The sequence below is a fragment of the Ramularia collo-cygni genome (assembly GCF_900074925.1).
Source record: "Ramularia collo-cygni strain URUG2 genome assembly, contig: RCC_scaffold01, whole genome shotgun sequence".
Taxonomy (NCBI): domain Eukaryota; kingdom Fungi; phylum Ascomycota; class Dothideomycetes; order Mycosphaerellales; family Mycosphaerellaceae; genus Ramularia; species Ramularia collo-cygni.
The window spans coordinates 1,747,016-1,762,249 of record NW_019716255.1 but is presented as its reverse complement, the minus strand read 5'-3'; the positions used below and the strand labels follow the sequence as shown (position 1 = coordinate 1,762,249).

General features: G+C 53.8%; 4 protein-coding genes; 1 reads left to right on the top strand and 3 right to left on the bottom strand.

Annotated features, from left to right (window-relative positions):
- Positions 1 to 285: 285 nt before the first annotated feature.
- RCC_00645 (probable protoporphyrinogen oxidase) lies at positions 286 to 2,046 on the top strand (the record flags this gene model as incomplete). XM_023765800.1 has 4 exons in its annotated part: positions 286 to 338; positions 404 to 473; positions 529 to 960; positions 1,018 to 2,046. The coding sequence occupies 4 exons, from the start codon at positions 286 to 288 to the stop codon at positions 2,044 to 2,046; spliced, it is 1,584 nt and encodes a 527-aa protein (XP_023621568.1).
- A 330-nt stretch (positions 2,047 to 2,376) lies between these two features.
- RCC_00644 (uncharacterized protein) lies at positions 2,377 to 5,355 on the bottom strand (the record flags this gene model as incomplete). The annotated part of the gene is made up of 1 exon (XM_023765799.1): positions 2,377 to 5,355. One exon carries the CDS (start codon positions 5,353 to 5,355, stop codon positions 2,377 to 2,379), a length of 2,979 nt encoding a protein of 992 aa, XP_023621567.1.
- A 420-nt stretch (positions 5,356 to 5,775) lies between these two features.
- RCC_00643 (uncharacterized protein) lies at positions 5,776 to 7,419 on the bottom strand (the record flags this gene model as incomplete). XM_023765798.1 has 5 exons in its annotated part: positions 5,776 to 6,161; positions 6,217 to 6,595; positions 6,773 to 6,784; positions 6,886 to 6,927; positions 7,414 to 7,419. 5 exons carry the CDS (start codon positions 7,417 to 7,419, stop codon positions 5,776 to 5,778), a joined length of 825 nt encoding a protein of 274 aa, XP_023621566.1.
- A 2,866-nt stretch (positions 7,420 to 10,285) lies between these two features.
- Positions 10,286 to 12,264, bottom strand: RCC_00642 (related to protein-tyrosine-phosphatase; the record flags this gene model as incomplete). XM_023765797.1 has 5 exons in its annotated part: positions 10,286 to 11,444; positions 11,503 to 11,764; positions 11,823 to 11,890; positions 11,953 to 11,960; positions 12,034 to 12,264. 5 exons carry the CDS (start codon positions 12,262 to 12,264, stop codon positions 10,286 to 10,288), a joined length of 1,728 nt encoding a protein of 575 aa, XP_023621565.1.
- Positions 12,265 to 15,234: the final 2,970 nt, after the last annotated feature.

The following is a 15,234-nucleotide window of genomic DNA, read 5'->3' as shown; positions in this document are numbered from 1 at the left end:
CCGCCCACCACCCCCTAAGCTGCGACGCGCCGCAATCGCCCACGCTCTATCGTCGAGGTGCGATAGGTGAGAACGCGCTAGAGGCGTAGGGAGTCGCGCCGGTGGGGCCCGTTTCCATTTCGGCCGTTTCAACCTGCAAAATCCAGGGTTGCCGCCGACTTTAAACTTTTATACAGTCGAATCCATCTTGTGCCTATTAGCCACCGTCTCCTCCCCAACACCTTCTCCCTCTGCATCTTGTGCTTGTCAGAAACAAGCATTCCCCTTCCACCAACAACCGCAAGCATGGCTACTCCAGGACACAAGAGACAGTTGACCAAGGCGACGGGCGAGGAAATGTAGGCCTACATCCATTGCAYTGGCATCAAATTGCCCCTCCATCCCACTAACAGCAATATCACAGCGATGTTGATGTCCTTGTCATTGGAGCCGGCCCAACCGGTTTGGGTGCGGCAAAGCGATTGAACCAGCTGGTATTTAACGTGTAGACTCCAGTGCGTTGTCGCCACTGACATTGACGCCTCCCAGGACAGCGCCTCCTGGTTGATCGTTGACAACAACGAAACCCCGGGTGGTCTGGCCTCGACCGATGTCACCCCCGAGGGCTTCCTTTACGACGTCGGCGGTCATGTCATCTTCTCCCACTACAAGTACTTTGACGATTGCATCAACGRGGCTCTGCCCAACGAGTCGGACTGGTTCACCCACGAGCGAGTCTCTTACGTAYGCTACGCCGGCCTGTGGGTGCCATACCCATTCCAGAACAACTTGTCCATGCTGCCCAAGGAGGACCAAGTCAAGTGCTTGGATGGATTGATCGACGCAACGGTCGAGGCCCGTGTGGCCAACGACAAGCCAAAAGACTTTGATCAGTACATCATGCGGACAATGGGTGAGGGGATTGCGGACATCTTCATGCGACCATACAACTACAAAGTCTGGGCTGTGCCGACTACTAAGGTGAGCTGAAAGAGCAACGGAAGTCATGTCAACGCGGGATACTAAGAACCGCTGCAGATGCAAGCCGCATGGCTCGGAGAGCGTGTTGCCGCACCAAACCTCAAGCTGGTCACCAAGAACGTTGTGCTCAACAAGACAGCAGGCAACTGGGGACCAAACGCGACCTTCCGTTTCCCTGCTGAGGGCGGTACTGGTAACATCTGGATCAAGGTTGCCGAGACCCTTCCCAAGTCCAAGACTCGCTTTGGAAAGCATGGCGAGGTTCAGCTTGTCGACCCAGACAACAAGCGTGTGCTCCTCGGAGATGGCACCACCGTCAACTATGAGAAGCTGATTTCCACCATGTCCGTTGATCATCTCTGCGACCATATGCGTGGCCACGACGACCTTAAGACCCTCACCAAGGGCCTCTTCTACAGCACCACACACGTTATCGGTGTTGGTATTCGTGGTGAGCGACCAGAGCGTATTGGAGACAAGTGCTGGCTGTACTTCCCTGGAGATGACTGCCCCTTCTACCGTGCTACCATCTTCTCAAACTACTCTCCCAACAACCAGCCTCAGGCGAACGTCAAGCTCGCCACGCAGCAGATGGCCGATGGCAGCAAGCCTGAGTCCACCGAGGCTAAGGAGGGCCCATACTGGAGCATCATGCTCGAGGTTTCCGAGTCGAGCATGAAACCCGTCAACGGCGAGACCATGATCCCCGACAGCATTGCCGGTCTCATCAACACCGAAATGCTCAAGCCTACCGACGAGATCGTCTCAGTCTACCACCGTCGTTTCGACCACGGCTACCCAACTCCTTCTCTCGAGCGTGAGGGTGTCCTTACCCAGCTTCTCCCCAAGCTCAAGGACATGGACATCTACTCTCGCGGACGCTTCGGCAGCTGGAGATACGAGGTTGGCAACCAGGATCACAGCTTCATGCTTGGTGTTGAGGCCGCGGACAGCATTGTCAACGGCTCCGTGGAGCTTACTTTGAACTACCCCGACTTCGTCAATGGAAGAAAGAACGAGGAGAGGAGATTGGTAGATGGTGCACAGGCCTTCTCGAAGAAGGGTCTCCCAAGCCGGGCAAAGTAGATTTTTTCTTTCGGTTCTGATCATGATACATGCATGCGTGGAGTAGGTGGAACGGATGCGGCTACATTTAGAGCATTGCATGCTTTGCTTTGCGTGTCGTTTTTCTGAGTTGGGTCCTTGATGATGATATATATCCCACAAAAGTCAATCTAGATGCAACAACTTGCCTTCTTGTGTTGCTCAAAACGATGCACCCGTGTTATTGTGCGTAGGCCCTGTATTCTACAGCTTAGACAGGCGTCATGGGAATGTGGATCTTCTGCGGATGGCAGTGATATGATTGACACTACTAGCTAAGGTGAACCATTGTGCAGCTCGCCAGGTTGAACACTACTTCCTCATACTCATACTAAAGTTGTGCCAGTCGTTGAACACACTTTGATGAGTCTTGCCCTCACCCTTCATCCACATCTTCTGCAGCTTTCCATACATCGTATTCACCTGGTCCCAACGATCTGGATCCCCGCCCACATATATCTTTGCCAGAAACATTGAAGTCTTGCTGCATGCTGCTGCATGAACTTTGCTCCCTCCGAGAGTCATCTCTGTATGGACGGCGCGCAGCAGACCCAGCAACGGACTGCTCGCCTCCTTCTCGTCATCGGAATCATCGGAATCATTTCCGTCTTCATCCTCTCCACTGGACTCAGCGGCGTCCGGCACTTCAGGTAAGGCGTTCTTCCTGCACGCAGCAAACAATGTTTCCAGCACATTCAACGCCTTTTGGGCAGTCGGCTGGCTACTCGTCGTCCTCGTCAGCGTGCACAGCGGGTGCAGCAAATCAAGCACCAGCGGATTTGCAGACTGCGACTTGACAAACACGGTCAAGAGATCCAGCACCCGGTTCTTGAAGTTGATGATATTGGCCTTGGCGGATGCATTATCCTGCTTCGTGTTGGAGCCCTTCTTCCGTTCTGCGAAAATAGTCGTAAGATGTGGCTCCAATGCCATCATTTGTTCGTCGTCCATATCTGATCCATCAGAATCTTCATCTGCGGCTGCAGTACCCAGTGCTTCCGCCAATTTTCGGTCAAAGACAGTTTCCTCGTCTTCTTCGCCTTCGTTTCCGCTCTCGTCTTCAGATGCAGATGATGTAGTGCTGGAGGCCTCCCCATCCTCACTAGATTCCTGTGCACCAGAGACGACTCCGTTGACAATCTCGATGTCAGACGCATCCTCTACGTCCTCCATGTCGACATCTGATCCAGCTTCTTCATCGCTGTCTTCTTCTTCGTCCTCATCTTCGTCGTCTTCATCGCCTTGCTTGAAAAGCTCCTGCTGTCCAGCAAGACTCTCCTTTTGCGATAGAATATCGATCATAGACTGGAGTGCCTCTGGGGTGACGTCCGGTGCAAACGCCGCGAAGACCTGTTCTGCGAGCCTGCGGAACAGCATGGACTGTTTGGAGACAAAGCTCAGAAGCAATTCCACCAGCATAGTAGCAGCATCGTCATTGGCCTTCGGACTCTGGTAGCATGTGATGATGTCCTCGAGCACGCCTACGCTCTCGGGCTCTTGCTTATACACATTGAGCATGCCAAGAGCCAGAAGCAGCTGGAAGCCTGGATTGACTTTGGCATTGATTTCATTCGACACAGCCTGCTCTTCCGCATCCTTCAGCTGCTTCCGGGCGTCTTGGAGCACCTTCTTGGCCGATTCATCGATTTCAACAACAAGGCTCTTTCTAATACTATGCAGCTGATCGACAACAATTTTCAGGGCTTTAGCCGCCTCCCGCAATGGCAGAGACACCAGCACTCCCAAAGCGGACGTCAGTCTTTCGCGAAACACCACCTGGCTATCAGTGGCCGGTGGTATGGCCTCGCCAGTCAGTTCTTTGTACCCCAGGTCTGTCAGGTTTCGAAGCAACGACTTGAGCCATTTTTGCGATGTGTCGTCTCGGTGAGAACGCACGATAACAAGCAGAGTGTCTGATAGCACCCGACGTTTGTTCGAGGCATCAGATGGCTCGTCTAGATGGAGGCATTGTGCATTCACTGCTTCGACGATCCGCAGCAGTCCATTTGGTTCAGCAGCCGCAAGTAACGCATCAATCGTCGATTTAGTGACTTTGTCGACTTTGTGCGGCGCGACTTTCAAGACTTGCAGAACAATTTCTGCCGCTGCTGCTGGTTCCTTCTTGGCCCGACTGACCATCTGATCCAATGGAAGCTTTGCTGCAACGAACAACAGACGCTCGGAGCTTGCTCGTTGATCGAGAATACACCGAACAATGTTGACATGCGTGACCTTTCCAAGCAGCTCAACAGGCGCAGTTGCGAGTGCCTTGGTGAAGATCTGCAACCCCAGCGACTTCGTTTCGGGCGAGGAGGAGGCGTTGAACATTTGTTTCGCAACGCACTCTTCCCAAAACACAGCGAATTCCTTTTCGCGGCTCTCWTCGTATAAGTAGGCCAGGATGACAGCCCAGGCGAAGTTTGGCATTGTCTGCCGTGTACCAGATTTCTTCTTTGCGCCGTTCGCTTGATCGTCCGTATCAACCTCAGTCTTGAGCAGGGCTTTGGTTAGTGACGGTCGGTCCTGTGCAGCCAGTGGATTGTTGTGGGTCCAATGCCCTTTGGGCAGCTTGACCCCCGGAAATGTAGTCTTCACGGTAAGCCACAGTGCGACGCCTTCGGGTGTCTTGATGAGGTTCTTCGCTGCCCAGGATTCGATCAGAATGCGAACGGTCTCGTCCTTCATCCGACTTCCCTCTGGGGTCTTAATGAACTCAAGAAGAAGCGCACCACACTCGCTACGAAGCCAGTCCTTGTGCGCTGCAAGTTCGGCTATCGCTGCGAATGCATACTTTGCATTCGTCGCCGTCGCATTGGTCAAGATGTCGCTCTGCAAAATCGCCTGGAACGCAAAACGACGTCCAATCAGGTAGTTTCTCTTTTCTTCGCCGCTCTGCCTGCCTTCTGGGTTGGTCAAAGCAACGGCCTTGTCCACAATCTCGACAATAGAGGTGTCCGGGTCGACTTTGCGTCCAAGTCTCAACACCTCTATCAGAGCGACAGAGAATCCAGGTCGAGCGGCCTTCGCACCACTGCAGACGCCTTTGATCAGTCTGGTAGTGGCATTGCCGACTCGCTGCGGTTGATCCGGCGATTTTTCGGACAGCTTTTTCAATAGACTGCGGGTTGCATCGAGTCGAACTGACGGGATCTCGTCTCCTAGGCCCTTGAAGATCTCGGCCAATTCCTTGTCTGCTTCCGAATACTTCATGCGACGTGATGGATGCACCTGGTGTTCTTCTAGACCGGCCGATCCTCCAGCATCCGCGTGGGAACGTTTGGTGCCCGGCATGGCTGATCTGTAAGGGAGCATGGAATGCTTGGGTGGATAAAAGTGAGGTTGCCTTTGATCAAAAAAAGTTCCTAGAGGGCGTCGCGATCTCGGATGCTGTTCCGAAAGCCTAAAAACAGCGGGCTCTTCTAGGCATACGAAACGACCCCCAACTACACTACCTTATTCGGTATCTACATATCAGACATGCCACCTCACGCTCGACAGAATCTCGTTCAGACATGGTCGTCTAACTCTCAACGTTCAATTTCAAATTGGTAATCGCATGCTGTTCTATTCTCATAAGATTCTGCTCAAAAGATACAAGCTACACTGCCGCTGTCCATGAGGTGGGTTTGATAGGCGGCGAGGACCGCAAACAAGGGGGGCCACATACGACAATGACCAAGGGCGCGACGCACTGAGCGAGTCAACGAGTCACTACTTCTGAGTCTTCTTCCCGGCCTCATCTTTTGCCTTTTGAGCCTTTTGCTCTCCTTGCTCTTTCTTCTCCTCGCCATACTGCTTGGCCTCGTTCATCTTCTCCTGGCCAGCCTTGGCGTAGTCGTTAACCTTCTCCTGGCCAACCTTGGCGTAGTCGTTGGCCTTCTTCTCGCCGTTCTGCTTCAAGTCTTGTGCCTTCTCTCCAATCGAATGGGCATAGTCGGAGGCATTCTTCTTGCCTTCCTGCGCCTTTGGTCCGAGGAAGTTGACAATGGTATGGAAGACGTCCGTGGCAATACGCAGCTCAGTACTGATAAGGGCAAGGCCGGACGTGGTAAGGCCAGGCCCACGCTCGTTGTGCGAGGCGGTCTTCTTGTACTCGTCTAACGAGGCTGTCAGCATGCATGAGACCAAGGTGTCGAGTTGCGATGTAGCTACCTTGCCAGGTCTGCGAGACGTAGCTGTATGGCCACAGAACGTAACCCTTGGCTGTGTCGACAATGGTACCAGTCTCCTCCTTTACAATGGGGAACTTGTTCTCACCCCAGCTCAGGCCRGAGTCAGCGAGCTCGTCTGCCTTTTGCACATATGGCTTGGCGTAGCTGTAGGGCGTTTGAAGGTATGGCTCCACAGGCTTGCCGAAGCGGCTGTAGGCGCCATCGACAAGCTCAAGAGACTTCTTTCCGTACGGGTTGCTCTTGAACGCGCCGATGCTGTCGTTGACGGCAGGCAGGGAAGTGAAGTGCGAGATGAACTGCGACGAGTGCTTCTCGCCGTTGGCGAGTGTTTCTGTTGCGTGAGGCATGTTCGCTGTGGTCTGCAAGCGCCGCGTCAGTGGTGGGTGTTTGTCGGTGAGACAGGCAGCGGCGATGGTTGGCGGATCTGCTGGCTGGGATGTTCGAAGAGCAACAGACTCTTCAGGTAGTGAAGCAGGGATTGCGGACGTACTGTGAGAGGCGGGTGATGAGAGTGGTGCGGTGGTGGTGTGATCTACCTGGTCGATGTGCTATTCCGTGCTCCTGGTCAGCTTCCTGTCTCGCGGGCCCGCCATTGCGGTGCTGCAAATCACAATGCTGGTGCGGGCACTGGGCATGGGCATGGACGTACCGTTGCACTGATTGCGCTATCGTGCGTGAGTTTGCGGGCGTTCTGCGGTCAGCAAGAAGGACGGAGCTGGCACTGTAAGATCGTGGGGAGCTTTGGAGGGTGCAGGACAGAGAGAGGCGAGGAGGGCGAACAGGGCAGAGAAGGGATGCTGAGATTATTTGTTGAGAACGGTGCATCTACCTCGCGGCCTACGGATGGCGAGTGCGGTCACGGCTGCGCAGGAGCGTTCGAACCGCCAGGTTGGGCCAGCAATTTGCATGTGAAAGAAAACCTAGTCAGTGACGTTTTCCCTGGAGCCGGATTGGAGTGGACTCTGGAAGCAGCTGCAGCCAGCCGTGATTCCTAAACAGCGCTAGAGTATTCCGCGTTCTGGACTAACCACGAGCGGCCAGCGAGACGAATTGATTCACTCGCGACTGGCGATGGGGTTTGTCGGGAAGATGGCGACCACGGAATGCTGGATGGCGAGAAGGCATGGATGATGATGATCTCAATGGAGAGTTTGCTGTTGACCATCATTCAGGGCACGCACATTGGATCAGGAGATTATGATAAGGAACAGATTGTCGTCTTCGTTATCATGCTGCATTATTTTCTGGCTCTCGTTACACGCCAGATAACACACTAGCAGAGTCGCCAGCCAAACACAAAACTCCGCTGCCCACTTCCCAACGCATGCACCAATCGAGATCTTCCCCACACCCACGACTCCCTTTCGCGTCCTGGAGTTTCAAATGCCGCGCTCATTCTTGGAGGGCCACAAGATTCAACAAGGAACCTGTTTCTGTCTCGATCCTTCCTGCGATTGCGCTGAGTCGTTATCATTGGCACGCCCGGATAACACTCCTACCATTGACGATGGATTGTGGCACCCCGGCCGATTAATCTGCACGTTACCAGCGTTTCCTGGAATAGCGCCGCGGAGCCWCACCTTGATGTGGCTCAACCCACTGTTTTCTCCGCGCATGTGAAGCCAAGCTGCGGCTTTCTTGCATGTGCGTCTCCCCGATGCGCCGACGCGACTGTGGTGGCACCAAAGGCTCCGTCAGCGTTCGGCAGGTTGGCATTGATTCCAGCCAACGAGACGCATGTCCTGGATTGCCGTGCACCATTCCAGCTTTTCGACATTGTTCCAACTCACACAATGCCGAGCCTTACATGTGTGCCGTGCCGGGAGAGATGAGGGACTTGAACTTTCAGCTGATGACATCTGGAACCTCTCCGTGTAACGACCAGCGGTGCTCGCGCCTGWACTCTGACTTGCCCTGCTCACCCATGCAGTACTCATGCAGGCTTCAAGCGAGGAGCGTCGATAGMCGACAACTCCGCGAGCACGATAGAAATGTGCCGCAGGACTGGTGTTCTGCAGAGCAGGGCACAACAGCCAGATGCTCTCTCTCCCTCCCTCCGATCTTGACCTTTATGGACTCTCCGCTCAGCGACGACTTAATTGGCACAGATTATTGGTTTCAGTCAAGAGCAAATGGCGACAGTTGCAACAAGACCTTACGTTTCAGATCAACGGAGATGCATGCCTGTTAAGACGCCGTAGATTTTCCCGTCACAAAGTCGCCAGCCAACCCACTTTGAACGCCTTCGGAGCACCCATTCTGCGACATTGCGACATTGAACGCATGATGACGCGGTATCTCCAAGTGTCACACTGTCAAGGCAATCGTGCGAGTGGTCCATCTTGACAATGAGATTCCACGACCAGACTCAGAAGGGCATGTCGACTCCGAGTGCGCGGAAACTCGATGGAGCAAACGCCATGCCAATCGCGGACAACAATTCTGGTCCCGCCCCCGATGGTATGTCAGTCTGATCCGAGAACAGGCTGCACTGTACTTTGGTGTCGTGACTGCTCCGCTTGCTCACGGCTTGTGTCCCGACTGTGCTCCTCTGCGCACGACCCAATCCGAGTGTTATTCTTTACCAGATCACTCGGACAACACTCCTGATATTCGGACTCACATGCGATCCTGGTCAGATCGTGGGTCCGTCCCCGGGTTATTGGCTATGCGTTGGTGTAGGCGAGCGGTCCGACGTTTGACAGCTTTACACAACGCTCGTGATTCCGCTCCGAGTTGAGACAATGCCAGCATTCGTAGCAGCAGTGTCTTTGTGCTCTCCGCAGCATTACACTTTCAGCTTTCCAATTTCCAAAGCAAACCGTGGTAGGTTGCTGTCATGTCATCCAATACATTCTGCCTCCAGTAGAGACTGGCTTGCAGACCCATGCGTTGTGTCAAAATCGGCGGAGCGTGGCACTGGTGACTCGCTTGTGGTTCCAAACATGACGGCTGACTAGCATCTCAGCATATGTAGTAGCCACCAGATGCGAAATACTTGTACGAGGCCGAACAGCGAAATCTCAGCAATGTTGACATTCCCCGGCATGCAGATCGTCGAAAGCGTTCTGGTGCGTACATCTCATGTTAAATGAGCGTACAAATTCGCGCAAATTATTGAACTGCGCAAGGCCGCACGCCATCCACGTTACGCCGCACGGCAAGCTCTGAGGAGACCATTCACTGGTGCAGAGCGATAGCGAGTTTGTAAGGTCCGGCTCAATTTTGGACCGCACGCGCAATTTTCTCTGGGGGTAGAAGTCGGGGGCTGCGTACAGTAAGTATCAGCGGACTGGCTTACGACTTACCACCAGGTGAGAAATGGGACCAGTCTTGTTTGATTATATATTCTGGGTATCGTTTGATGTGACTGCAATCAAGAGAATACATTTACACCCTGGACTCCATCCTCTGACGTTGTACAAGCGGCTTCCAAGCCTTCCTGCACATAAGGTGCAGTAATAGTTGTACACAGTTGGAAAGTTCTGTTCCGGCCTTTCAGACAAAAGCAGGCATGTTTTCGATGCTTTGTAGAACGAGTTCCAATATTCTCGGCAGTAATACAAGCAATGGAAGCTTGGGTGCGCATTGTCGAACAGCTGTGGTGAAATGGTAGTGTCCGTTCTCCTGAAAATTGGAGATAGGGATATGTCAGGCCAAATTTCTGACTCGATGGGTTTTGCGGGTTTTGATGATTCGGTAATGTTGCCTTCTTCGGGGCTCAAGGAAATGGTACCTTCTAGTTGGGTATCGTGGTTTGTCGAGGGCGGGCGTATCGTATGCCCAGTGCCGGCGCCGAGTGGGTTGTAGCGGGCTCATATTCGTATAAGGGACATGGGTTGTAGACCAGAATGCTGTTGAACAAAGTAAAAAGGGAAGAAAGAAGAAGGACGATTCGCGGCCAGTTGGATATCTCTGTCAACGCCTCGCCAGAGAAGAAATCAATGCCAGATGCGGCACGCTAGAACGCAGCAAGATTTGCCTTTCCATCTTTTTGTGGAAGAAGTCGAAAAGGCCAGATTCGATTGTATGGAAGGCAAATGGGAAGCCTAATACGAGGCCATACGCCTTTGAAAGCTTTGGCCGATACCCTCAGCGATGTCCGCGCCGACGCTGAATGCTGGGTAGGAGTTTTGATGTTGCAACGGCGCTCGTGTGTGACCAGTAGGAGAGTCTTCCATCTCGTCGTTGCTCTGGCCGAACGCAAATGTCTGATTGCGGAAGAGCTTGTGACGTCCGGTAGCCTTGACCTTGGCCATGCCACGCTCGCATTCTTGATGGTGACGTTGATCATTCATCTCCACATAATTTTGTGGATAGCACTTGGAACGATGCTCCGCGAAAAACTTCGAATAACCACCTTCCAGAAGATAGAGCTCTGGATATGTGAGCTTTGGATAGTTGGCAGCGTTCACTGATCTATCATGACCGCGAATGAACTTGGCAGTCAAGGGGGCGCGGTGTACGCTGTATTCACAGTGCAAAATCAGGCAGGTATTGGCAGGCACCTCAGAGCCGAAAAGCTCCTGTGCCAATTGTTGTTTGTCGTTGAAATTGACGGCGTTGTCGATGTGGCCGCCGCTATATTCATACTCGAAGCGACAGTCCACTATCATAACGCGGTCGTAGTGGCTGTCAAACTTGGCGTCCAAGACATCAGCCATTGTATCCTGGGTGATTCGAGGTAGGCTGTCTGGCTCGCCTTCAGGGATAAAGTGGGGAAGCTTGAGGGTGTGGTCAGACTCCATCTCCATGTCGGAGTCGATTGCAGTCGGTCGTGTCTCAAATGCATCTTGCTCCTCCTTCATCACGTCATCGGGGTGCTGGAACATGCTGAGCGACCGACGGATTAATTTCCTCTGTGGCCGCATGAACGCAGCGCGCGAGGGGGCGGGTTTCCTACCATGGTTCGACGAAGGCGAGCCCATGCTACGGTTCGAGACGCTGAGCRAGGTGCGACGCGGCGGTGGCAGCATCGACCCCATGCCGGAGGGACGCTGATCGTCCACTGGCGAATCTGCGAAGCTTTCCAACAGGCTGGGCGTCGATGAGCACGAGAGACCGCTGGTAGCGACATGGCCRAAGTGGCCGAACCGGAAGGGTGGTAGCTGTGTCTCCGACGAGCTGGGTCTGTGAGGAATGCTGTATGCGGAGGGCCCTTTTGTTCGGGTCAGGGTCGGTCGAGTCACAGGTCTGCTGCGTGCACGTCTGGGGAACAATATTAGTGACGATGCYACCGTCTCGTCGGTAGTGACATTAAACTTACTCAGGAAGTTCCAAATAGGCAGGAGTCTGTACCGGTGGCGTCGGTCCTTCGCTGAAACCTGGTGTCGAATCATTGGGACTCATGAGATCGCCATCGCTCGGGCTGGTTTCCGGAGATGGCGATGGAAGCGTAACCTGAGCAACAAAGTGGGGAATCTTGTGCGGCAGCGGCGATATGTCCATGGCGTCGCAGTAGGGAGGCGACGACAGAATGGGTGGAGTGCCAGAAGGCTCAATGTCAACCGGTGGGGTGCTCACTCGTACTTTCCGAGAGTCAGTCTCGTCTTATCTCGGCAGACAGGTCTCATTCTTGCAACATACCAGCAGGTTCTCGAGGTCGAAAGAGATCTGCAGTGAACAATGAACGACGAGGTGTCGGAGCTTGCGGGCTAGAAATGAATGGAATGGTGAGCAGGTGTTCTAGATCGATTAAGCGAGGAATGCATGCTACCTTTTATCCTAGAGACGAGTAATCAGTATGCAGTTCCCGGAAGAGGTAAGAAGATGGTGGGGTAGGGTGAGGAAGACTTACAATGTGGAAGTTGGCATCAAGGTCCGCCGTGAGACTCGCGGTGGGCGAGCTGCCTCGAGCAGGCCGGAGCGAAAAGTAGTCTCGTCTCGCGGGCTTCTGCTGTGCCATGCTCATCGTCTTGAAGTCGAAGCTCGACGGGTTGTATGTCTGATACCCATGGTACACGTCCTTCCGACTGCTCCACGATGGGACCTGCTGGGGGTGCATCGCTGCCAGTGGTGATGATTCCATGCTGGGCGGTAGTGTATGTGAGAGTATGTCGACAAGAAAGTGGTATTTGCACTCGCTCTGCCTCGGACTAAGGGCGTTTCGTCGGGACCGGAGGCCTGAGTCGTGGGTTGTCGGTAGGTGAGGATGGAGCGTCGAATTGATGCAGGCTCGTGTTCCAGGGAACTTGCCTGGAGGGCAAGGTGGTGGTGTTAGAGAAGCGTGACACCTATTCCCGGGCCGTCGATATCATGCCGTTCTCAGGCTTTTTCAGACCACAGGCAAACGAATGTCTCTGGTCGGGCGGCGGCGGCGTCGTCCCGAGGCGGCTCTTGCTGCGCTGATATGGCTCGTGGACCGCGGTTCAAGGAGCACAGTCAGTGGGCGAGCAACAACGAGCGTGGGAGGTGCGGCGAAGGCGGAGGGTGGAAGGAAGGAAGAAGTGGTCTGAGTAGTACAAGTAGGTATGAATGGTCAGTGTGCTGCCGCAGGAAGATGGCAGTTGCTGGGGAAGCCGCTGCCTTGCAGATGCTGCGGGACCCGCCCGGTCTAAGCGCTTGCAACGAATACCAACAACTTAAGACTCGTGCGCTATACGTTCCTGCGCGGCGCTTCACAACGGGCGAATGATGAACCGCTCGCTGTTCGCATCTACCGAACCTGCTGGGTATGTTTGGAATCTTGCACGCAAGCAGTATCGGCGATGTTCAAGGATTCACGGTTCAAGACTAACGAGGCTAACGTAGATCACGATCATTCTCTCTGCTAGACTGCTACAGCTGCTAACAAGGTACCCCATCACTGATCCCGAACTCGGGTTTCACATGCATGCTTGGTCGCTGGAGAGCTCCGTGGGCAGCAGAGGAGAGCTCTGTTCACAAATCTGGTGTCACGGCTGCAGAGCCGCCTTTCAATGCTCTATAAACGATGCCCATTCCGMTCGCCAGCGCGGCTGCCCATTGTCATTGCAGCCCCCACCACGATCGATCGAATGTCCTCTGCATAGGCTTTCCTTTGCGCGCGCAGCCCTAAAACGAATGAGGGCATTCAACATGGTCAATCTCCGCCACTTGCTCGCTTCCGGTCCAATCACCTGATGGAAATTCCTTGCACTGCGGCCGTTGCCATCCACCATTGGCTCAACACCGGAGGCATGTGCGCAAAAAGCTTGCATGTCAGCTCGCGTGCGTTGGCGTAGAGCCAGGCTTATCCGAATTCTCCCTTGTCCAAACGATCGTTACTCCGACCTGCTCTGGATCCATAAATAAAACGTCATCGGAATTGCCCATATGCTCCCAAGAAGTGGACTGCATCCCGCTTGCCTATATGTTGCAATTGCAGCGCTCGGCAAGTCGGCTTTCTCGGGGACTCAAGGTGAATGCATCGCCTGATCGGAATGGCCGACTTGCCGCTAAGGCGTTGCCGCAGCAGACGCCCACCATGTGAGCTTGTCTGCCAGGGCAACAGTAGTGAAGGATGCGAGACTCCACCGCTCCCCTACCTACTGTACGTGGATGGTGATACGGCTTATCACGGATGATGCAACGAGACCTCTTCCTTGCAGCACATTGCGGGACAGGTGACGAATTGGTCAACGGCGTCGCAAGGTTTGCAAAGAAACGAGCCGGGACGACGCGACGAACAACCATGTAAACAAATCCAATTTACCGGTCCCGGCTGTTGCTCTGCAAATTCCGCCAAGAACACCGAACTGGCTTCTTTACTGCTTCCATTCGCACGTCGGCTTCGATTCTCGCCTCTCAATTTCATCGCCCAGATCGAGTCGATACATTCTCCGCAACTCCGGCGGTTGGAAGCTATGTGTCGTATTTCAGCAACTGGAGCAGGACGCCGCGGATTCCCCAGTGACTCTAGCATGCACGCAGCAGCATACAGCCGCCGTGCAGCCCGCCTGCGGCCTTCGCGCTGTGAAACATGAGATCAACCAGGGCGCCGGGCGGGCATTGCTGTTACACCAAACGAAAACTATCCCAAGTCCGTCAAGGAGACCTGAAGCTGCTCGTACGACGGGCAAGTTTCACCATACCTCTTCCCCACCTCAGCAAATGCGGGATCTTCAGTTTCAAGGTTCGGTAGAAGTTGGTCAAGAGTCAAGACACACGTAGCCGTTGTGCTATTTTCTTCGCAAGGTGCCGGGATGCATGTCACATCGAACCCACCGAGGCAGAATACAGCATCTCGACACATCGGAGTGTAGAGCGCAGCCCAGACGCCTACAGCTTAGCGATATTATTATCAGCCAATACGGTCAAGAGCAACAAGATGACGTCGATCTGACTTTCGTCCATGCCACTCCGCCGCGTGAAGGAGCTTTATTGTATCTACGGCTGACAACGGCAGTATCGCAACGCGTGAGAGACCCGTTGCGCCCCTTTGCCCCGTTGCAGTTCACAAAAGCGCCGAAGGGCGTTTTCGCCGACAATCGCAACGGCGTTAGGAACAGGTCAAGGCCGGTGCAAATCTCTTCACGCATCTTGGTATGAGTGATGCGTCAGGCCCCCTCTCCTATCGATCCATCGATATGCAAGATATCGCTCGATTCGAGATGCTGCAGAAGATTGGCAATCATTACTTTACGAACATTCTGAACCTCCAATCGCAGGGCGTTTCTATAGACATTTATCCATGCATCAAGCCTTGACACTACACTAAAAGACTACCTCCCGTCATGAAAATGTTCCTTCATGATCATCTAGCAAACTACACTTGGCGACACTGTCATCAGAGGCACACCTTGCGAGTCCAGGAAACGATGAAGCCAGCACCCACTCGTATGAGCGACCGTTGGCCGCATCAAGATCCCGAACGCGACGACGGCTGACACGCTTTCAACATCCCGAGATGCAATTAGGCACGTCTGCAAACCGTCTCCGATGATCGCAGTCGCGATTCCGTCTTCATTCCAACCTCATTTTGAGGTTTGCGGTAGAGATGCAAAGTCCCAGCGCCGTCGCTATGCTTTCAAATATCGAT